General features: G+C 35.2%; 1 protein-coding gene across 3 annotated transcripts in view; it reads right to left on the bottom strand.

The window, feature by feature from the left end:
• Positions 1–799: 799 nt before the first annotated feature.
• LOC148941496 (uncharacterized) overlaps positions 800–24,803 on the bottom strand; it is an 82,790-nt gene continuing 58,786 nt past the window's right edge. The window contains exon 3 of one of the 3 annotated variants that reach the window (XM_089104375.1): positions 800–955. In XM_089104375.1, the coding sequence (XP_088960501.1) occupies positions 941–955 (15 nt within the window). In that variant the 3' untranslated portion in view covers positions 800–940. Of the gene's footprint in view, positions 956–6,679; positions 6,811–14,753; positions 14,873–24,803 lie in introns of those variants that run through there. The other 2 variants (XM_089104373.1, XM_089104374.1) reach the window with 2 other exon arrangements.

Here is a 24,803-nt window from a genome sequence, read left to right as displayed (position 1 = left end):
AAACAAGAGACACTCTCAAAACATTAGTGCAGTAAGCACTAAACAGAAAGTTCTTGACCTCAACTGAGCAATTACATGACCGGTGGAGCAGTAGATTTTGTATGGGGTACACTGACCACAAAGAATGGCGAATTGAACTATTCCTGCTCTTTGGTGCTTCTAAGCCCTTAAAAACTATAGTAAAAAGCTATATTTTAGGTTTTATCTAATTGTCCAGGTTTTTTGGGCTTTGATAGGATATAATTCTTTTTTCTTTGTTAGTGCTTTTTTTTAGTGTTTATCTTTAGTATTTTTCTGGTATTTTTTTTTGTGTCATTACTCCTTTTGTGATTTTGTATATTTAAAACAGGCAATAAATCGCATTCATTCATTCATTTGACAGGCTACTCAACCAGAGCTACTATTTGAAAGGCAAGATCCAATATTTTTCTAAGGGGTCGGGACTAAAGAAATATCTCATCACCTAAACGTCGTGTTTTTTTTTAACAAAAGTATATTGAGTTTTTGATCGGATTTAGCTTCCTGGCCCTTCCAAAGATTCTTTATCTCTGTCTTCGATATATGTACATGGCATACTAATTATCCCTTAAAAAAGGTCAACAAAGGCTCACTAGAGAGTTTAATCTTCTCAATATGCCAGTACAAAGCAATTAAACGAGATTAGTATTTCCTTCTCTAATTTTACTCTCAATTTCATTTGGGAATACAATTTAAAAAGAGTACACAAACACAATAGAACTGAAACACAAGTTAGCAGAGGAGAATTTTCAGACTTAATTGGCCATTTCTACATTTTCTTTGCATTAGATCTTGTCTGTCAATAGCAGATGTTACTAAATGTCTGAAAGAAATTCCTTTTCTATATATAGCAACTAAATAATGGATAGTCACGTCAAACAGTGGAATGGGACATTCTTCACTTGGGCAGCAACCTGGTTGTTCAAAAACAAAATCCCTGCAGAAAACACAATATATAAAATGATAGAAAATATAGTTCTTAAAAAGGCAAAAAAAGCGAAAAGCAAAACAGGAAACATACAACGATTTTTCAAACGCCGTTAATCAATATAGTAGGTTTTATATGCATCTACCTAAAAATTTCAGTCTTTTTTTTGCAGGGAATGTTTTCATTTCGAAGGGTCGGTAAACGCTGTAGAGAATCGCACATTCCTTGACTTACGAAGCAATGTTACCTCTGGGAAATTCCAGCTATATGCATCGGGACAAATAGCCAATAGCTTAACATCAACAAAGACCCGATAAAACTACAAATCTTGCAAATAAAAATAAATAAATAAAATGAGAATATGCGTTCCGACTAGGAAAAATCCCGTTGGGGACATCTAAAAATGTCCAGTGTTACGCCAATTCAATGAAACAATACAATTTGTAACGTATCTAATCCAAAAATGCGGGAAACACATGGGATGTTTTGGTACGGAGCTGTAAAAACCCAAACAGCTGGGAAAATCAAAAGATATTTCAACCACATAGAGGGGTGGACGGGCACGTTGCCAGAAAAAAGGGCTATTTTCAAGCTCAGTTATCCGTATTTCAGGTTGCTCTCCAACGTAATGAGGTAAGCCCCCGAAAGGACCCAAAAGAGAAGTTACACCCTTGCCTCCTCTGTATAAATACAAGTAGGAGCCCATGCCGGAGAGACTCGGGATGGTACAGCCATGGTACTTTTTCACCTGGCTGATACAATTAAATTTTCTTCTTTAACATTTATGAGGCCGAATGGACGCTTTTTAGGTATTATAAGCTGTACTTTTAGTTTTAATAGTTTGGCTCTTAATGATTAACTGATCTTAAATGCATCTTAATGATAGTTTGACTCTGGAATGATTAACAACAAACAAGTTAAAAACAAATCGACCAAATTAACAAACATCAGAAGATCCTGTTCTAAAGAAGTTTAGTGGAAAACATGATAAAATTTCAAAATTCCCAAATTTTTGGCTAAAGTCTTTTTTGCTGATGGAAGCATCAAACCCTTTCCAATGGCAGAACCCCTCAGATCCTCAAGCTTTTATTATTATTTTCTTAATAAAGAACATATTCCGTCAAAACCCACTTTATAAAAAATGTAACTGGCTATTGAAACATAAAGTTGTTGTTTTTTTGTTTTGCTTATCTTGAAACCATCAGAAGCTTCACAAAAATAAACAGCTATGTAAGTCACTGTTCTGATCTAATCATTGTACTATCTTAAGGAAAACTGAATATTTTGCAGAAAACCGAAAGAGGATGAACAAGAATACGGACCATTTCAGCATTATTCCGCAAAATCGTCAAGTTGAATGTTTTACTGATATTGAGTTACTGACATTTTTTTGTAAACTTTTAAGATTTCATATACTTTCAAAAATACGACTTGAAGTTATATCTGAAGCTGTAGTCTCGAAACTGAAAGTCATTTGTCAGCAATTTCTAATTAGCAAAGTCAGACTTAGTCTCCGAATCACATATCAGGTTTCATAAAAAAAAACTTTTTTGCATAAAATAATTTTTTTTTTTTTTTTTAAGTAAATAACTCCATTAAACCAAAAATGAACAAAAATAGAACCAAATAATCTACCAAGCATACAACTACTGCAAATCAGTATCAATAAATACACGAAACCCAAAACAATCAGAAATTAAAATAATTCAAATTCAAAACGAGCAAAAGTTAATCTGAGTAGGGTTCTAAGCCCTATGCTTTCTAAAAGCCAGAATATCATTTGTACTTTACTGAAAAAAAATTCACATGAATTTACTGAACAAAATATGCATTGTCAGTTTAATATACATATGCTGATATTTATTCCTTAAAGTTATAAAAGTGAAAACATTTAAAAGAATTTTTTCAGTAAAGTACAAATTATATTCTGGCTTTTAGAAAGCATAGGGTTTAGAGCCCTACTTAGATTAATTTTTGCTCGTTTTGAGTTTGAGTTATTTTAATTTCTGTTTGTTTTGGGTTTCATTTATTTATTGATACTGATTTGTGGTAATTGTATGCTTGTTAGATTATTTGATCCTATTTTTGTTCATTTTCGGTTTAATGAAGTTCTTTACTTTTTTTGAAAAACTTATTTTATGCAAAAATGTTTTTTTGATGAACCCTGATATGTGATTCGGAGACTAAGTCTGACTTTGCTAATTAGAAATTGTTGACAAATGACTTTCAGTTTCGAGAGTACAACTTCAGATATGACTTCAGGTCGTATTTTTGTCGTATTTTGCGCAAAAAGTTTTTTTTAATTAATTTATGTTCGTCTTATTATTCTGACAGGCTTAACACAATGGCTATATCAAAATTTTGATTGAAAGTGTTTGAGGAAATGATAGGCGTGGAGGAAGACTCTGATCACTTTCGACTAATAAAAAAGGCTCTAGTCCTCTCAATTTCCAATCGAATGAGCCCTTTTTGAAGCTTCTACGACAAAACTTTCTATAAGAACTTTATATACCCCACGGGCATAACGTACGACCCTTGTCCTGAGGGCTATGGGGTGAGGGTTAACATCCTCAAAGACATAATTTCCAGACCTTTCAACCACGTTGAACAAAATGGCCATGTCAAAATGTTGATCGGAAATGTTTCGGGAAATGATGGGCGTGGGGGGGAGGCGATTCTCCCTCTGATTACTTTTGATTATTAAAAAGATCAATTGCCCTCTCAATTTCCAATCGAAAGAGTCCTTTTTTAAGTCTTTACGACAAAACCTTCAATATGACATTATATACCCCCAGGGCATAACTTACAACCTTAGCCCAGAGGACTGTGGGGGGTTGTCATACTCAAAAACAAATTTTCCGGACCCTTCAACTAAGTTCAACAAAATTGCCATATCAAAATGTTGATCGGGAGTGTTTGGGGAAATGAGGGTTAGGGGGGGGGGGTTGCATTCACCCTCCGATCACTTTTGACTATTAATAAGGGCACTAACCTTCTCAATTCAAAATTGAATGAGTTCTTTTTGAAGTTTCTACGACAACGCTGGCAAAGACCAAATTTCCAGAGCTTTCAACTACGTTGAACAAAATGTCTATCTCAAAATTTTGATTGGATGTGTTAGGGGAAATGGTGGGCGTGAGAAGGGCGTTAGTTGCCCTCAAATCACTTTCGACTATTAAAAAGGGCACTAGCCCTTTGAATTTCCAATCAAATGAGCCCTTTTTAAGTTTCTACGACAAAGCTTTCAATAAATACTTTAATGTCCCAAGGGCATAACTTATAACCCTTACCCTGATGACTCTGGGGGGAGTGTCCTGCTCGAAGATATAATTTCCAGAACTTTCAACTGCGTTGAACAAAACGGCTATATGAAAATCTTGATTGGATGTGTTTGGGGAAATGGTGGGCATGGAAGGGGTGTTAGTTGCCTTCCAATCACTTTCAACAATGAAAATGGAAACTAGCCATTTAAATTTCCAATTGAATGAGCCCTTTTTGAAGCTTCTAGGACGAAGCTTTCTATAAAAACCTTATATACCCCCAGGGCATAACTCACAACCCTTGCCCAGAGGGCTGGGCGGGGGGGGGGGTCATCCTCAAAGACCCAGTTTCCAGAACTTTCAACTACGTTGACCAGAATAGGTATCTCAAAATTTTGATTGGATGTGTTTGGGGAAAAGATGGGCGTGAGAGGGGGGTTAGTTACCCTCCAATCACTTTAGGAAATTAATAAGGGCACTAGCCATTTCAAATTCCGATCAAATGAGCCCTTTTTGAAGTTTCTATTACAAAGCTTTCTATTCGAAGCTTAAATGGCCCCAGGGTAATACTTAAAACCCATACCCTGAGGTCTGTGGAAGACTATCCTCCTCAAAAACATAATTTCTACCTGGAAATCAACTACGTTGAACAAAATGGATATATCAAAATTTGTAATTGGATGTGTTTGGGGAAATTATGGGCGTGGAAGGGGTGTTAGTTACCTTCCAATCACTTTCCATTCCAATTTATTTATTTTTGGGAAATTGGAAGCCGTTCCAATTTCCAATCGAATGAGCCCTTTTCGAAGTTTTTACGACAACTCCTTCGATACGAAGTACCCTGGTCTGAAAAAAAAATAATACAGTGTGCCAACATCATTCTTTACTTAGGCAGCGCTATTGCGCTGCCTATGATCCACCATTCTCGATATTGAGTCCTATTTCAAATACATTTTTTCTCATACATTAAAAAATCTGGGTATTTCTACGGAAAATAGAAATGAAAAATCATTTTAAAAAAACAGAGAAATTGTTTGGAAAATATTAGCAATGAAAGTCATTTTTATCTACAACAGAAAAATAGTTATTTTCGAAATCCATAAACAAGAATATAAAAAATGCAGCCTTTAGTCCATGGAGCATTCAGGTGCATTCAGGTTAGAGAAATAGCGAGCAATTTGGATCAATAATACCCTAATTTTATAACTGTTCATAGGATTTAATGTGTTAGAGTCCGTCATAGTTCAACAAACGACTGATAAAACAAAAGAAAAAAGAAATAAAATACAAAAAAAGGTAAGGCACATAAAACGCGACTAGGAACTGCACACGGCTAAGCTATTAAGGCCGTCCACCTATTGTTAATTAAATAAAAAAAAAAACAAGTTTTTTCAACTGAAAGTAAGGAGCAAAATTAAAACTTAAAACGAACAGAAATTATTACGTATATGAAGGGGGGTGCCCCCCCCCCATCAACACCTCGCTCTTTACGCTACACTTCGAATTTCGTCCCAATTCTTTAAGAATGACTCCTGAAACACAAGGGCCGTTTCATTAGAAAAATAAGACACTTTTTTAAAAGTACTAAAAAACGTTAGCGTAAAAAACGAGGTTTTTAGGAGGGGGCAACCCCCTTCATATATGTAATAATTTCTGTTCGTTTCAAGTTTCAATGTTGCTTCTTACTTTCAGTTGAAACAACTTATTTTTTATTTAATTTCTGATCGTTTTTCAAATAATGCCGGGAAGTCTGGCCCCACCTCCACGGAGAACCCCCCCCCCCCCACCGCAAAAATATCCTTTAGACAATTCAATCCCGGTGAAAATTTACACAGAATAATTACTCTTAACCACTCCGCGCATAAAATTGAGACGAGAAAGAGAAAGCAAGACATATAAAAAGAATTTTGTATAAGAATTCTGGTAAATTCCTCCAGTGTTCAATTTCCCCTGACAAGTTCAAACCCTGGAAACTTCCCTTCCCATGGAAAATTCTCTCTTGAAAAAAACCCCAGCAGAAAATCCACCCAAAATTGTTTGCATATATCCCAATACGAATTTTATAACTTAAGGACCTTTCCCTGGGGCTGTGGGGGGGGGAGGATTTTATACCCAAAGGCATAGTTATTGGGCCTTTCAACTATGATGAACAAAATGGTTATCTCAAAATTTTGATCGGACGATTTGGGGAAAAAAGGGCAGGGGCGGGGGGCCTAATTGCCCTCCAATTTTTTGATCACTTAAAAGGGCCACTACAACTTTTAATTTCCGTTCGAATTAGCCCTATCTCGATATTCTAGGATCTCTGGGTCGATACGATTACCCCTGGAAAAAACAAAACAAAAAACAACAAACAAACAAAAACGCATCCGTGATCTTTCTTCTGCCAAAAAAATTTAGAAAATTCCACATTTTTGCAGATAGGAGCTTGAAACCTCCAGTATGGTTTTCATGGATAAGATACCCTCTCCTCTTTTGAAGTACTTTTATAAACACACTTTTACCGGAATAATCTGATCAGGTGCTGATTACCGCCTCAATAGATACAAATTGTTTGTCCTTGACGGAACCACAAGTGGCAACGAGAGATACCTGAAAAGTAATCTTCTTACAGCTATTTCATCTGATTAATGAGTGACTTTCTGAACGGCGAAACGTAATGAACACGGGACAAAGCTACAGCAAAAAAAAATCCGCGCAGTGACCTATTTAAATTACGTTTGGAAGAAATTAAAGTTACGTAGACAAACCTAATTTTCTTCTCAATATACTTCATAATCAGCACTCACGTATCTTGTACAGCTTCATCCATATCCAGCAGGGTTACATTGACTTGCAGGGGTTTGGTCATTTGTAACTTTAGTTGGACTTCAGTCTGATATGCCATTTAAGGTTTTAACAAGTACATGGTCTACACCCGACTGTCTGAACTAAACCATATTTAGGGAATAGATACCAAAATCAAAGGCCCACCGAACTTCATATTTCCGTATAACTAAATTTTATTTTCAAAAATACACATCCAACAGGACACTTTCAACTGAATACAAAGCATGAGCACAACCCTAGCCATACAGAAATTTGAACTCGTGCGTGTGTGTGTGTGTGGGGGGGGGCACTTTACAATTAACTTTAATGTTCGATATTAAAAGGATGTCAAATGGCTTGCAAAACCCAGATAACAAATAGGTAATCGGTCTCAACAACGATTGTTCACCGACAGGTGTACTCTTTTTTATACTGGAGAGACCACCCATAAGCATGAACTATCAGGAACAATACCATTTGTTAGGGTAATTTGGTAAGCTACCGATAAGTGCTCTGCTAGTCATGGGCCGCCATTCAGTAAGTGTAGAGCTCAGATTTGGCCAGCACCAACAGATGATTTCTTCTTCGTCTTTTTTGTAATCTAAGCAATAGAAACTGTAAGGTAATTGGGCTGCTTGATCCTGCATTGGTCAAATTCTTCACTAAATTTTCCAGTCATCCCTTTATCACGTGGTGAAGATTCAGTAACAAAGCAATTTTCCCAGATTTCCTCATCTACCATCAGCCAATCAACAGGAGTCATGTCGACACTGGAAGCCTACTTACTAAGCCTTTCGACTATCCTGACCAGAATGATTATCTCAAAACTTTGATCTGATACTATGAAGGTTACAGGGATGTCTAGAGGAAAAAGTGGGCACTAGTAGGGGGCTAGTTGCCCTCTACGTTTAGGTAGATATTTTGTTTTTACTTTTTGATGTTACTCCTTGTATTTAGAGAAGAGAAATGAAGTGAAAAGGTAAAAAAAAGTGTGCAGACGCTAAAAGTCCAATAAACATAAAAAACAGGTTCAGTCATAATGGCTTTCAAAAAGCTCAAATCACCAAAACAGTGCTAGATTAGGAGTAAGAAGGAATATAAAAAAAAAACAAAAAAAAACACAACGATGGATATGTGCGAGAAGAACGGCAAGATTTTAATTGTTTGAAAAAACTGAACTGTCTCCACTTCCCAGAGCATTTGGGTAGACGGAATTTGTACAAACAATGGACGTATTAATCTGGTATTGGAGTGGGCATGTTATCGAGAAAAACACAGGGCCTAAGTTTAAACAAAATTGACAAAAATAACCCTACACCGCAATGCAGGAAAATCAAGAAAATAATATTCTATGAGCCCATTAAAATCGGTACACGGGAACAAATGTAAAAGGGGGTTATTTTGGTACTCAAGGCAATGTTGACATGTCAAATACATCCATGTAAAGAAGATTATTGATGCATTTTTGGTATAGAATCGAATTCTTGAATCAAATTATGACGTACTCCATTCCTAAAATATTGAAGAGATGAAACGGGGAACCCGTTATTTTAATAGTGGGTTCATCCGACATCTAGAAAAATGTTTGACTTGGCATCTACACGAACAATTTCTCTTCAAAATTTGCTGGGCTAAAAGCACAGTTTATAGAATTATCTAGTAAGTTTATCGCAGATCCTTTCTGGTCTTCATTCTCGGTGCGAACAAAAAGCTCCTCCCACTTATTAATGGTTTAGCGGGTTAGTCTGTATGCGTCAATCAATGAGAAATGGTTCGAAATTGTATCACTCATAATTGTGAAAGCAGAAAAAAACTTGATGAGCCAGCCAAGTGGTTTGCAAGGTGTCCCATCTCACAGGTATGACTTAATTTATATACAAATTATGACTTAATATATTATTTACAAACAGTGGACTCAACTGATTGGCCTATGTAGGATTTTATAAGAAAAGGGGGCGGGGGTTGATGAAATTTGTGAAAATAAGGAATTTCTTTTCTTCTAATAACTGGTGGAATAGGTGTGGTGGTTTCAGGGGCGGATTCAGGATTTTTTAAGGGGGGGGGGGGCGCAAAATAGGTTGATCCGATAAAATTACGTTAGGAGCAAGTTTAATTAATGCAAACTTGCGTTAATTAGGTAAATTACGCTACTTTAGACTACTATAGGGGAGCACCCCACGCCCCCCCCTCTGGATCCGCCACTGGATGGTTTATCATATTTTTTTTTCACGTCGTGATGTTTATTTTCTACGATATTTATTTTCTAGATAAGACTACTTTAGTTTTCAGTCAATGTTTTAGTATGAAATGGGCAGACCTTTCCTGAACTTTAAACAATAAACACCTCTGTTTGAAAATCTTTGCACTTTGTGAATTAGATAGCGATAAGGGTTCCTGATTGAGACCAATTTTAGGAGTTGGGTTCTAATTAGTTGTTGCTGTGGTAATAGTTGGCACAATAGCCCTATCCAAGAAAATGCCAAACGTCTGTTAAAAAGTGTTTTTTGTAAAATTCTTAGCTAATTTTCAGAAAATTGAAGGACATCACACATTTTAGTGGCAGATCCCAAATTTTACGGGGCTTTACGCTAGAAAAGCTCCTATTATAGAATATTCTTCCAGTTTGTATATATATATATATATATATATATATATATATATATATATATATATATATATATATATATATATATATATATATATATATATATATATATATATATATATATATATATATATATATATATATATATATATATATATATATATATATATATATATATATATATATATATATATATATATATATATATATATATATATATATATATATATATATATATATATATATATATATATACATGTTCATTAATCGTTGCTAATATGCTGTCTTAGAAATCAACTTAGCTTTGAAGAGAGGAAGTTCGTCCTGAAATGTTATTGGAAGACCGAAAACGCCTTTGAAGTGCAAAGATGATTCAGAACGGAATTCTCAAGATCGCGACCAACGCGCCGGACCATTGCTCGCATCAAAGAGAAATTTGAAGCAGAGGGAACCGTTCAGAACATCAACAAGAACCGTTCTGGACGACCGCTGGACATCCACGAGCCCAGGAAAAGAAGAGAAGGTGCAGGAAAGACTTTTACAATCACCACAGAAATCACTTTAGACAAACTGCTTGGAAACAAACATCTCAAAAGATAGCGTCCATCGTATCATGAAGCGTCTGCACTGGAAATGCTACATTCCAACACCAATTCATGCCCTAAACGAAGACGATCCTGACCGGCGAGTTGAATTCTGTGAATGGTACCTGGCAAAATGTGCAGAAGATGCAGGGTTTCCACACAAAATTGTTTGGAGCGATGAGACTTAAATTAAATGGCATTAAATGGCACCATTAATCGCCATAATTGCACGTACTGGGCTCCTGTAAATCCTCATGTAACACTTCGAATACCATGTCAACTTGCCACGAGTAACAGTGTGGTTTGCGATATCTGCACTGGGCATCATAGGTCCACTTTTTATTAACGGAACGGTCACTGGTGAGAGCTACCTTAACTTTCTTCAGGAGTTTGTTGGTCCACATATTTCTGACATGTTAGGTGATGATGGCGAAATTTACTTTCAGCAAGATGGTGAACCTCCCTACTACCATCGCGATGTACGAGCTTACCTCGATGCAGCTTTTCCAGACACATGGATTGGCCGAAGGGGTATACATATATATATATATATATATATATATATATATATATATATATATATATATATATATATATATATATATATATATATATTTTTTTTTTTTTTTTTTATATATATATATATATATATATATATATATATATATATATATATATATATATATATATATATATATATATATATATATATATATATATATATATATATATATATATATATATATATATATATATATATATATATATATATATATATATATATATATATATATATATATATATATATATATATATATATATACATATATATATACGCGCGCGCGTGACAAGTACAAACAGTCCTCTCATTTTGATCTCGCCGTTAAGCGGTCCCAATTACCCCGCAACACGTATTTTGGCAGAAACTTTTTCAAAATGCCTTTAAAACCAACTCGAGACTTCGAAACCCACTTGTAATTCCTATAAAAATCTGAACTAATTTTATATATATATATATATATATATATATATATATATATATATATATATATATATATATATATATATATAGAATATTCTTCCAGTTTGTATATATATATATATATATATATATATATATATATATATATATATATATATATATATATATATATATATATATATATATATATATATATATATATATATATATATATTTATATATATATATATATATATATATATACATGTTCATTAATCGTTGCTAATATGCTGTCTTAGAAATCAACTTATCTTTGAAGAGAGGAAGTTCGTCCTGAAATGTTATTGGAAGACCGAAAACGCCTTTGAAGTGCAAAGATGATTCAGAACGGAATTCTCAAGATTGCCACCAACGCGCCGGACCATTGCTCGCATCAAAGAGAAATTTGAAGCAGAGGGAACCATTCAGAACGTCAACAAGAACCGTTCTGGACGACTACGGCCATCCAGGAGCCCAGGAAAAGAAGAGAAAGTGCAGGAAAGACTTTTACAACCACCATAGAAATCACTTGGACAAACTGGTTGAGAAACAAACATCTCAAAAGGGAGCGTCTGTCGTATCATGAAGTGTCTGTATTGGAAAAGCTACATTTCAACACAAAGTCATAACCAAAACGAAGACGATACTGACCGGAAAGTTGAATTTTGTGAATGGTATCTGGCAAAATGTGAAGAAGATGCAGGGTTTCCACACAAAATTGTTTGGAGCGATGAGACTTAAATTAAATGGCATTAAATGGCACCATTAATCGCCATAATTGCACGTACTGGGCTCCTGTAAATCCTCATGTAACACTTGAATACCATGTCAACTTGCCAGGAGTAACAGTGTGGTGTGGGATATCTGCACTGGGCATCATAGGGCCATTTTTTATTAACGGAACGGTCACTGGTGAGAGCTACCTTAACTTGCTTCAGGAGTTTGTTGGTCCACAAATTTCTGAGATGTTTGGTGATGACGGCGAAATTTACTTTCAGCAAGATGGTGCACCTCCCCACTACCATCGCGATGTACGAGCTTACCTCGATGCAGCTTTTCCAGACACATGGATTGGCCGAAGGGGTATACATATATATATATATATATATATATATATATATATATATATATATATATATATATATATATATATATATATATATATATATATATATATATATATATATATATATATATATATATATATATATATATATATATATATATATATATATATATATATATATATATATATATATATATATATATATATATATATATATACATATATAGCGGCGCGTACAAACAGCTCCTCTCATTTGATCTGCCGTTAGCGGTCCAATTACCCTGGAACACGTATTTTGGCAGAAACTTTTTCAAAATGCCTTTAAAACCAACTCGAGACTTCGAAACCTACTTGTAATTCCTATAAAAATCTGAACTAATTTTATATATATATATATATACATATATATATATATATATATATATATATATATATATATATATATATATATATATATATATATATATATATATATATATATATATATATATATATATATATATCGGCGCGTACAAACAGCTCCTCTTATTTGATCTGCCATCAGCGGTCCAATTACCCTGGAACACGTATTTTGGCAGAAACTTTCTCAAAATGCCTTTGAAACCAACTTGAGACTTCGAAACCTATTTTTAATTCCTAAAAACATCTAATAATAACATTGCACTACTAATTACCGATTTTCATGTATGTATTGGAATAAATCAATTTAAAATTAGTTTCTTCAAAATTAGTGTTCCAACGTTGAAGCCAAGTTTCGCGTTCAAGAGAAACCTGACTTGTCTACCCGTGAAAAGATCTAATGCCGCTTATGTTTTTACGTTCTTGGGAGAACTTGAACCTCGGTCCGGGTTTTTATACTGGGTGAGATAGAGAATGATCATACTGCTAATTCTATAAACTGTGGCTAAAAGAAAGGAGGGATATGAACCAAAAACAGAGTGATGAAGACAAACAGTATGAAAGGAACAGCAAGATTTTAATTGGCTGACTCCCAACAAAGGAAAATGAGACTTCGCACATCTATAGCCAAACAAAGGATTATAACGGAAATCTGGAGAAAATCACTTCTACATCTCGACAAAGAAAACTTTTGCAGCTTCAGAAATCAACAAATTTTAATATGTTCTGAAGCTAAGCCTTAATGATTTTTCGAGAAGGAACCGTTCCGCAAGACAATTCAAATGTAGAAATAGAAACATAAAGTATTGTCCGTCTCCAATTAACAAGTTCTAAGTCCGTCTCCAATTAACAAGGTAAATTCACTATTAATGTAACAGCTAACTTCTTTGTATAGTGTATATGAGGGAAATCTAGAAGGTATTTTAACATTATTTGATACCTTTAGTCAACAAAATTAAGAGGGCATTAGTGGGCAAGTAAGCTGCCTGAACTAGTGATACTAATCAGTGACGATAAAAAGGATCCTCAATCAAGAAATATGCAGCCTGAAGTCCATGGGATGGTGCCGAGAATTCAACAGTGTATATGGCTGGGCGATATGGGCTATTATTCTGGGCTAGTTATTTTAAAAGTTTTTTTTTTCGGTCGCAAAAGCTTAAGTATGAGTCAAAATGTTTAAATATGGAAATTAATAATTTTTATAATTAAATTGAGTGGGCACCAGCTACTGCAGATTGTTTTCAAATATTAAATATGAATTTATTAATATTAGTTTCATCAAGGTAGACTTTGCGAAAGTATCGAGAGTTCTCGTTTATTTATAAACTTTTTTCCTGTTTATTCGTCTATTTACGTTCTCTTTACTTGCCATATATTGACCATGTCAAAGGTAGGTCATATCCAATCAGCAATATTTCCTTTCTTTTGCAATATATTAAGCCTTTCCGGCCAATAACTGTATCATACAGAAGAAGAAAAAAGCTACAATCAGATCAAGGGCGTAGAGTACAGGGAGGGGGGACACGACCACAAAAATCCTCCTGGGATAAGCCCGGAAATTCCTCAACACATGCCACAAACTTAGGGTTCTGATATAAAGTGTCTACAAAAAACAAACATATTTTATGGCCGCAAGGTTCGGCTTTCCTCTGCTTCTTAAAGGCACTCGTTTGTTTTCTTTCTTTTTTTTCAGAAAAGATCTACAGAATGTTTCCCAGGGACCTTTCCATCAAGACACACAATACAAGGGAAATCTGTCTACAAATTCCTGGCTACAAGTTGAAAAGAAAGTTACCCAACTTTTCCTAGTTTGAGTTGTATTTTCCTCTCAGCTCTCTTCTATTACTTTCTCTAATTGTATGCATCTATATTGAAGCTTCTTTTTATTCTGATTTTTTTTTTTTGTAGTTAGCTGGGGCTATTTTCTCGACATTCCTTTCAAGGTAAGAATGATGAGGTTCTGAATTCTGAGCAAAAAGTCTTAATTGAACGCCTTAATGGAAGATGATAGCATTTTCATAAATCCAAGATTTCCATACAGCCATTAAAAGAAATAAAATAAGTACTAATAGCCGTACCCTAACCAATGGGCACTTATCTCACACTTATTCTATGTGTCAATTTTTCTTCTATCAGGAGTGAGTTCAGAATGGTAACGTGGGGGGCTTGATCCACTGATCAAATTTGTATAGGTGGATATCCTTCTGAAATGAAATTAAAAAAAAACAAAACAAGTTTTCTTAACTGAAAGTAAGGAACGACGTTAAAACTTAAAACGAAAAGAAATTATTCCGTATATGAAAGGGTCTGTCTCCTCCTCAACGTCTCGCTCTTTGCGCAAGAGTTTTTTATTGTTAAAAAAAAATAAAGTTGTAAGAAAGTCAAACTTTAGCGTAAAGAGCGAGGCGTTGAGGAAGGGACAGCCCCTTTCATATACGGAATAATTTCTTTTCGTTTTAAGTTTTAATGTCGCTCCTTACTTTCAATTAAGAAAACTTGTTTTTTTTTATTTAATTTTCGAACGCTTCTGAATTAGGCCTAATATAAAGTTTGATTTTTGCTCATTGTACATAAGTAGATAAAACAAAATTTGACCAATAATTGTACTTTCTTTTGGCTAATTTGCTTTCTCGAAAGTGCTGTAATTTTATTTATGGGCGTTTTTATTAGCAATAAAAATAAGCAACTTAGAAATTAGCTAACGTAACAAATTTTATTTTCATATTTTTTTGATACGTACATTAGAGGGCTCGCCCCCTAGTCAATACCTCCCTCTTTAAGCTAAAGTTCGAATTTTGTTCCATTTCTTTAAAAATGACCCCTTAGGCTAATCACAAAGGCCGTTATTTAGAATAAATAGCTCTTATGAAAGTATTAAAAAATCTTTGGCTTAAAGAGCGAGGTATTGAATAGGGGGTGAACCCAATCATACACGTAATATTTTCTGTTCGTTTTAAGCTTTGATGTTACTCCTTATTTTCAGTTGGAAAACTTGTTTTTTTATATTTGATCTTTTTTTAAATAATACTGGGAAATCCGGCGCCCCCTTCATAGCAATGTCCCTTCCCCCATGAAAACTTCCTTCATGAAAAGATCTTCCCACATAACCCCCGACCCACCCACCCCCCTACTACCAGAAAAAATCCCCCCTGAAAACGTCTGTATACTTCCTAATAACCAATATTATATGTTAACATTGGGTAAAGTTCATAACTTTCAGCCCTCCCCCCGGGGACTTTGGGGGATTAAGTCATCCTAAAGGACATAGTTATCATATTTTCAACCATGCTGAACAAAATATCTATCTCAAAATTTTGATCAGGTGACTTTGGGAAAAAAAGCGTGGGAGGGGCCTAGTTGCCCCGAAATTCTATGCTTTCTTCAAAACATTTTTGTTACAAAAACAGAACATAAAATATTTCAAGTCCTTAAACATCATAATGCGTATGTTCCTGAAGATTCCTGATTTGTTGTGTTAGATTGTGTTTACAAGCTTTTGGCACTTTGGAGTAAAGTTTAAAAATAGAAATCTTCATAAACAGCAAGAAAATTATGAGCACTGTGTGTGGGGGGTCAGGGGCGCAACTAGGCATTGGAGTTTGGAGGGAGGACATAAAGAATGTAGCGACAAAATTGTCCACTGCACCGAAAAATGTGGGAAATCAGCCAAATTTTCTCAGGCGCGTAACTTTTGATGGGTAGGACTAAACTTGATGAAAGTTATATATTTGAATTCAGCATTGAAATCTGATTCTTTTGATGTATCTATTGGTATCAAAAACCCGTTTTCTAGAGTTTCGGTTACCATTGAGCCGGGTCGCTCCTTACTTACAGTTCGTGACCACGAACTGTTCGCTAGACCTCAGAAATAATGAAAAAAAATATTTCAGTCCCTTTACCTTGAGCTCAAAGAGTACCTGATCTAATTTTATATGCTACAAAATGATTTAATTGTTTATTCAAAATGAATCATTTTATCCAGTTACAGATGGACTCCCTGCAGATAGTTTTAACACGCGTTGGCACCCATAAAAATACCAATCACAAATGTTATCTAGCGACACTCAGTGACGCAAAGAAGCTATTGCTTTTATCATTATACTACATGTGACAGTTGTGACGTTAGTAATTCTTAATTCCAGATTGTTTCTCCTTCTTTCCCCATGTCGCAAACGAGGGCTTTAATTCAAAGTACAACGATGAAGTTTTAGAACCCTTCGCTCAGTTTTCCTGGCAGATAGTAATGTCCTTATAAAGGAAAGTAACCAGAATTTTTTTCATTTTGGATATTATTTAGTGTTATTAGTAAGGGAAATAGCCACGTTTTTCCTTTTTATATTTTCTTGTGGTTCAGAAAAGAGAAAGATTAGTTTAGTTTTTTTGTAAGTCCATTTGCCCCCTTTTCATTTTTGGGTACAACTACATATAATTTGGTGATCTAGATTTTGTTTTTCTTTAAAAATGTCATCAACATGAAAACAGACAAATAGTTTCTTCTCTTAAAGTGCAAATAGGGAAAACAGTCAGGTTGGTTTTATTAAAGTCGGTTTGCTCTTTTTCTATGCAAGATAATAATATCATCACAGAGAAAAGTTAACAGCTGTTAGTAATTTTGGAAGCTATTTACTCATTTTTGGGAAGAAAAACAACCATATTTTCCCCTTCTATTGTATCTTCTTCTGGATGAATTAATTGGCTCTTATGCTGTTTTCTACTCTATTTACATTTCTCCACTGGCATTCTTTAAGACATGATGAAACAGGGATTTCTTTAAATGACCATCAGTCAATTTTTTACATGTTACAGCAGAATAATAAAAAAAACAAAAAAAAACATGTACAACTATTTATTTTTAAGATGTAGTAAATTGGTAAAAAGACCAGGGAGCCTCCAAGGCTGGCTCACATGGGCGCCCATATGGGGGGGCAGGAGGGGGCTCTTGCCCCCCCCTGGCTGAATGATACTGCCTTATGTGTATATTTTTGTTCTGTGATTTTTATTATCTCGCAGTAAAATTAGCACTTAGACGAAGTTTGCCCCCCCCCCTGGAATTCAGCTTATGGGCGCCCATGCTGGCTCAAGACCTATTAATTGTTCGTCTCATTCATTTTCTATGGTAATCAAACACTTTATTCTCCAAAAATGTTTATAAAATTAAACCAACAACCTGTTTTTTTTTTTCTTCTTTTTTTTCGACTGCTCGTCAATGTTGGTCCTTGAAAAATAATCCTCGTATTTTATCTGAGTGTGATAGGTGGCACCACGATCCAGGGGCGTCACTTGGGAGGGGCTTGCTGGGGCTATAGCCCTCCTCTGATTTTAGGAGGGGTCCCGAATCAGTAGTCACAATTATATTGATTTGATCTTAAGTGTGAAAAAATTGTGTTTTCAATTAAAACAAATCCGTTTCTAATAGAGCTATACTTCACAACAATCTATTGTGAGCTTCATTCCCGAACATATTTATTTATTATTCCTACTCCATATTTCATGACATATTTTTATTGTCTTATTGTAAAAGCCACGGTGCCCGACTTTCATTACAATAAAACAAGGCAACAGAGGATCTGTAACAAAATTATACATGTTGATGACGTGATTCTGGGGCAGTGATCCCTTCTATATATACGTATTATGTACTTTTTATTTCTAAGAGCGTGTTCTTGAATCTGTTCTGAATTGTATTGATTGTCTTGAAATTTAGCTTCTTGAATTTTGAGACAATCAAAGTGAGAATTTCAGACCAGTTATTTTTTTATGATTTTAGGAAAGATAAGAAAAAATAGATTATATAAAAGAACAACTCAAAGAATTGATAAAAATCTTGAAGGACAATACCTAATCTTACATACCCAAGATTATAACAAAATGAAAATATGGAAAAAGCACAAGATTTGTTAATAGGACGGTTAAATTGTACCAGCAATCAAAGACCAATATTTCTACTTAAAAATTGAAAGGCCTCATCAATAGGGGGGGGGGGCTTGGCTTGAACCAACTTATAAGAAAGGCGACAAAAAAAATGAAAAAAGAATAATAGGAGACCTACCAATTTGTCAATTCAAGAAAATTTTGGATGGGGGGGGGGTGAATTTACTTTTTGACATCCTGAAGGGGGGGGCAAATTTGTAGTTTTTTCGATTTTTCTATGAAAATATCAAGCCAGTGTCATGACCAGCCACATTCAGGTGTGCAAGCTGGTATTACTGGTATTAAAGCAGTTGCACTGCATGCAATTTACATTCACAGCCGTGCTCATAGACTCAACCTTGTGTTGGGTGCTTGTATTTAGAACTTGAGAGGAATGGCATCTTTCTCCTCCATTCTTCAAGAGCTGTATTGTTTTATCACAAATAGCAATAGACATTAGCAACTGTTTGTTAATGCTCAGAAAGCCGCTGGCATAACTGTTCCTCAGTTGGAGAAATCATCTACTACAAGATTGAAATATTGATATATATCGGTGAACAAAGTACTGAATAGATACAACTGTATCTTGACTGTTTCATCAATTACCAAGACGTAAGCTAAGGCCCACGGACTCGCAACCAGGGTTAAGACATTTGAATTTATATTTACACTCCATCTAGCGAATTTTTTTTTTGCCACAATATCTCTGTTTCAGCAGCTGCAGGAGGTAGACCTAGTTTTCTCTAGAGCTACTGGTCTTACTGCAGCCACGCGAGATAAAATTGCTCACATGCTAACTGAAAAAGATTTTGATGTAATGTTTCATAAAGCATAAGAATTTTCCCGTGAGTGTGGCCTCACTGAAGACCTTTTGCAAAATTTTCAGAATTATGGTTCCTTATGAAAAAGACAAAAGCGTGCACAGTAAGTAGCTTCCAGCTTACCTGATTTTGTAACCATGTCGACTTTGGGAAAAAGTGGCCATGCTGAAGTGAAAGAATCAACTAAAGATGCTTTCAGAAGGGAGTATTTTCTTGTCATAGACAGATTGTGCTGCGATTTTGATAGCTACTTCACGAATGTTCTTTCACTGCTAGAGTCAATCTCTGCATTAGATCTTGACCCGCCGCACTTTCTCAATACAAGCTGACTAGCTAGTGTGGCAGCGCATTACAAAGAGGTTTGCATTGACGTAACCCTGCTTCCCTTACTAACACATCTTGTGAGAAGATATATCAATTCTTAAGGCAAGAGGCCAAAAGATCTCTCAGAGATGCAATGTTTAGATCAAGCGGTATTGAAAGCTTATCTTGAAACTTCGAAAATTGCACAAGTGTTCATTACTCTGCCTGCCTCAACGGTTTATCATAAGATTCGCTCCTGTAATAAGTCCCATTAAAGCATTTTTAAGATCAAAATTGGGTGATGAAGGGTTCAATGATCTGATGTTGGTGTCTAGTGAAAACAAATCGGGTGAAATCATTCGGTTTCGAGGCTATAGTTGGTATTTCTAGAAAAATGAGACCTTGTTGATTCTAGTTTTGCAATGAAACTGTGAATTATTTTCCAACTTAAGTTCTCTGTATTTATTAACAACTTTTAAATTGCTTCTTACTATTATTAGTTTATTTTGGGAGAGACCTGTGCTAACCACTGTGAAGGAACGTTGGTCTTTAACAACTACGAGCCGGCCCCTTTGGGGGCCGCACAGAGGTTGCTTACCCCCCCCCCCTTAGTTCAGAATGAAATGACACCCCTGCCACGATCATGACTGTTAGAACAATGGGAGTTTGAAAAGGTTACTAATTCATAAATTCTAAGAATCTACTTTCTCTAAATAATCGTATATCTTTTAAGCAATAAGAAAGAAGCATAAACGTCTAGATTCGATAACCAAATAGTCATAGAAATGAATATTAAGGAAAATTCAATATAGACTATTGAACCCTAGCACTCATGGCAGACTTGACCAATTAGTATATTAGTTCAATATTAAAAAGAACTTTTACAGAGAGAAAAAACACCTAACACATACTAGTATTTTATAAAGGTATCTTTGAACTTTTTCTGAAATTAAGATACACATATTTTTTACTTTGCTTGAAAAAAAGCAAATAGCTTTATTTTTGCTATACGAGAACGGTCGTTTTGTTTTCTGAAAGCCAATCTGTGCTCGTTCTACTGTTTAGCCCTTGTAAATTGCATAGAACTAAGTATAAAAATTCTATGCTTTCTTCAAAACATTTTTGTTACAAAAACAGAACATAAAATATTTCAAGTCCTTAAACATCATAATGCGTATGTTCCTGAAGATTCCTGATTTGTTGTGTTAGATTGTGTTTACAAGCTTTTGGCACTTTGGAGTAAAGTTTAAAAATAGAAATCTTCATAAACAGCAAGAAAATTATTAGCACTGTGTGTGGGGGGTCAGGGGCGCAGCTAGGCATTGGAGTTTGGAGGGAGGGCATAAAGAATGTAGCGACAAAATCGTCCACTGCACCGAAAAATGTGGACACATAAGCTGAACTAAACTAAAAACAAGCTAAATTACAAGGTGTCAGCACTGCTTGCCGACATTTTGGGAAATTTGGGAAGGGGCTTCCCCCTTAAATGCACCCCTGGCGAGGGTGTAATAAAACACCACATAACTGAAATTCAGAAAATTTCTTATAATTTAACTCACACGTTTCCATAAGTCAGTTCAACAGTCATGATTCATTCCCCGAACGAGTAACACCTTTGGCGCTCCGTGACGTACGGTAGTTTTGGCTGAAGAGTGAAATAGCTTGTGAGATTAATGTTTTGAATTGATGAAAGAAAATTTTGGTTGTGTGATTATTGCTTTGAACTGAAGAATTGCATGGAGTAAATGAGGATTGGATTTTAGTCATTATAAACAAAGCCTTTGACTAGCGACGCTGGAAAAGGTGTTTGCCGTGCCAAACGGCTAAAAGCACTGCACGCTAGCAACATCGTGGATAAACAATCGCTGCCGGTTGAGGTAAGACTATTTGTCCATTTTTTAATTGCTACTTATTTATGGGGCGAAATAAAAGAAACCGTAAAGAAGTCTCATTTGAAGAGGATCAAAATGATTATTCGTCATCTTCACCTAAGGATGGAGAGACTTTGTCAATTTCGACGCTGGCTCGGAGCTTTTCTGAAATTCTAACTATAGTGAAAGACAATGGGAAAAAGCTTGACGGTATCACGGACCAGTTCAAATCTCTGGAAACCCGGGTCAAATCACTTGAGGAAGCTCTATCTGGCCAATCGCTGCAATTTTCGGCGATCCAAACCCATGTGGCGGCTACTGAGAGTGAAATAATAAATGTAAGATCACAGATTAGTATTGTTACATCTGAGTCAGTGTTTCTCCGTGAAGAAAATAATCAGTTGAAGAATGGGTTAATGCATTGCGAGTATAGAATGAATGAGAAAAATATAGTGGTTTGGAATGTACCTTGCGATGATAAAGAGGAAGCTAAAGCGATTTTCAAAACTGTTTGTGAAGAAGGACTATGTGTAAACGAGACCCCAGAATTTGCTGTTACAGAAGTGAAAAAAGAGCGTATATATTTTAAAGTTACTGTTCGGTCTAAAGAATAAAAAATAACGATTCTGAAACAGAGTAAAAAACTTAAAGGAAAGACTGTTTGCGGTCATAAAGATATTTATCTTAGTGATGATGCTCCGACGGCAGTGAGAGATATTAGAAAACGGCTGATTGAAAAAAGATCAAAGCTTGCTGATTGTGGTATTCAAGCATGGGTAACAAAATCGGTTCCACCTCTCCTTTGTTTTGATAGGCCAAATGGCCTGCGTGTTTCTTTCTCCGTGAATGACATGATTCCTGAATTGTCAGTGCCGATAAATCCTCGAGGTGTGCCTATGCAATGCTAAGCGGGTTGTCATATTTATATTATATTAATTATTTTAGTTTAATATGTGCTTTGAGTTATTATTTTGTTGCGTTTTTTTTTTTTTTTTTTTTTGTGGTAGCATATTTGTATTAATTAATGTTGTCTCGTGTTTTTTTTTTATTATTTTTTTTTAAATTATGTTGTGGATGGAAAAAAATAAAATTAGAAAAAAGTAATAATGGTGTATAATGTATTGCGCAGTGCGGAGCGTACCGGGTTGTGGTTTGGAGTTCTTGTGGATTCATCTTGGCTTTCAGTGATACTAGGCCTGGAAATAGTAGTAGTGTTTTTTGGACTTTATGAAGATATTTATGTTTCTTTTTTTTGTTTAGGATCGAAGTGTGGAAGCGATGATATCAACTCAACGAATGATGAAAATGATAAGTGTAAGTTAACAGAACCTTTTCCTTCTCATATCCGTCACAAAAGGATTTTTGATAATGGTTAATTTAGACTGGAATAGGTTGAAGGGGCTGGAGAATGATTCACTCAGGATTGAAGATATTGGGGGTGGGGTACTCCATCGTGAATTTGATAGCAATAATATTGGCGAGGAATATTTGAAAGCCCGTTATAAGTTCCTTCAGGATTTGAATAATGATTATGACCCGAGTGATTTTTCGATTTTTCACTTAAATTGCCAAGGTATTAGTACTTCTTTTCAGTACCTGGAGGAAGTTCTGCAGACTCAAGGTTTACAGGTTTTGGCCCTGACTGAGACATGGTTGAAGTCTCATACGTCATCCCTATTAGATGTTCCTAATTACCAACTGGTTTTAAAAAACAGGGGAGTGCACCAACATGGAGGTTTAGCGGCATATATCAAGAGTGATCTTAATGTATTGCCGATGCCTTCCCTTACTATTCATAAGGAAATAGTGTTTGAGTCGATGGTTGTGAAAGTATCTAAGCATAATTTTAAATGTGTTTTTGCTATTTTTTATCGACCTCTGTCTAGTAGCCTCGTTGAATTTCTGAGTCTGTTAGAACAGCAACTGGACCTGTTGAGTGGAACAAGACAGCCGTGTTTTGTGTGTGGTGACTTCAATATTGATTTGAAAAGTCTACATTCTAGTCAGAGAGTTAAGGAGTTTCTGGATATGATGCTTAGCTACGGGCTGAAGCCTACTATAAATATCTGTACAAGAATTACTGAGAATTCTGCGTCAATATTGGATAACATATTTGTATATACTGAATATAAGTCACCCGCTGTTGTGGTTAATAGTGTTTCAGATTATTTTGGAGTAATGATAACAGTACCGCAAGTCTTACAGTTGAATAAGGGACATCGTTGTAATGTCATTAGGCCTATTATTGATTCTGAGGTTGTTGCCCGTTTTAAATTAGAAGTTGATAAGACTGAATTCAATTTTCTACAAGAGGAATATGATATCAATCTGAAATTTGAAAAATGGTACGGGACATTAAGAGGTTTACTTCAGAAATGTGTTAAACCTAAAAGAGTTTACAGATATGAATCAGCAAAGAAACCATGGATTACTAAGAGTCTACTCTTAAGCATGAGAAGGCGAAACCATTTATATAAGGAATTGATCCAAAATAAAGGGACAACTACTAGGGATGATTATAAAACATATAATAACATGCTAAATTGTTTCCTTCGGAAAGCTAAAGCGGATTATTTTGCTTTTAAGTTTAAAGAAGCTGAGGGAAATCCAGGCAAGACTTGGAAATTTATAAAGTCTGTAACGAACCCTAGTTGGTCTCCTTCGGAGCTTCCGGATAGTGTGAGTTGCAATTCAGTTTGTGAGCATTTCTCTAATGTGGGCCATAATGTAGTATCCAGTATCCCAGTACTGGCTGGGGATGGCGATTTTACACAATTCCTGCCTGATAAGAGTGTGTCTGCTTATTTAAAGCCGGTTAAATTAAGTGAGTTGTGTGAAGTGGTTAAAAATATGAAAAACAGTGCAGCAGGATCGGATGTCACGACTGTGAAAGCTTTCCGTGTTATTTATCCTATTGTTTCTATCAGTTGGTAATGCTAATAAATGAGTGTTTTAAGTCAGGTATTTTCCCCGATTGTCTAAAGATTGCGAAAGTGAAACCGCTTTTTAAAGGGGGTGATAGTGGGAATTTAGATAATTATAGGCCTATATTGCTTCTTCCTGTTATTTCTAGAATAATAGAGGGACTAATAAATGTAAGAATGGTTAAATTCTTAGAATCCAGGTCTTTTTTTCGATCTAGTCAGTTTGGATTTAGGAATGGAATGTCAACTGAGCAAGCAGTGATCTTCTTGAAGAAATTTGTTAATGATCATTTAGATCGTGGTCTT

Source organism: Artemia sp. Qi Xiang Cuo, chromosome 18 (genome assembly GCF_049724085.1).
Source record: "Artemia sp. Qi Xiang Cuo chromosome 18, ASM4972408v1, whole genome shotgun sequence".
Lineage (NCBI taxonomy): Eukaryota > Metazoa > Arthropoda > Branchiopoda > Anostraca > Artemiidae > Artemia > Artemia sp. Qi Xiang Cuo.
Note: the sequence above shows the minus strand (reverse complement) of the source record. Positions and strands in the feature narration are given on the sequence as shown.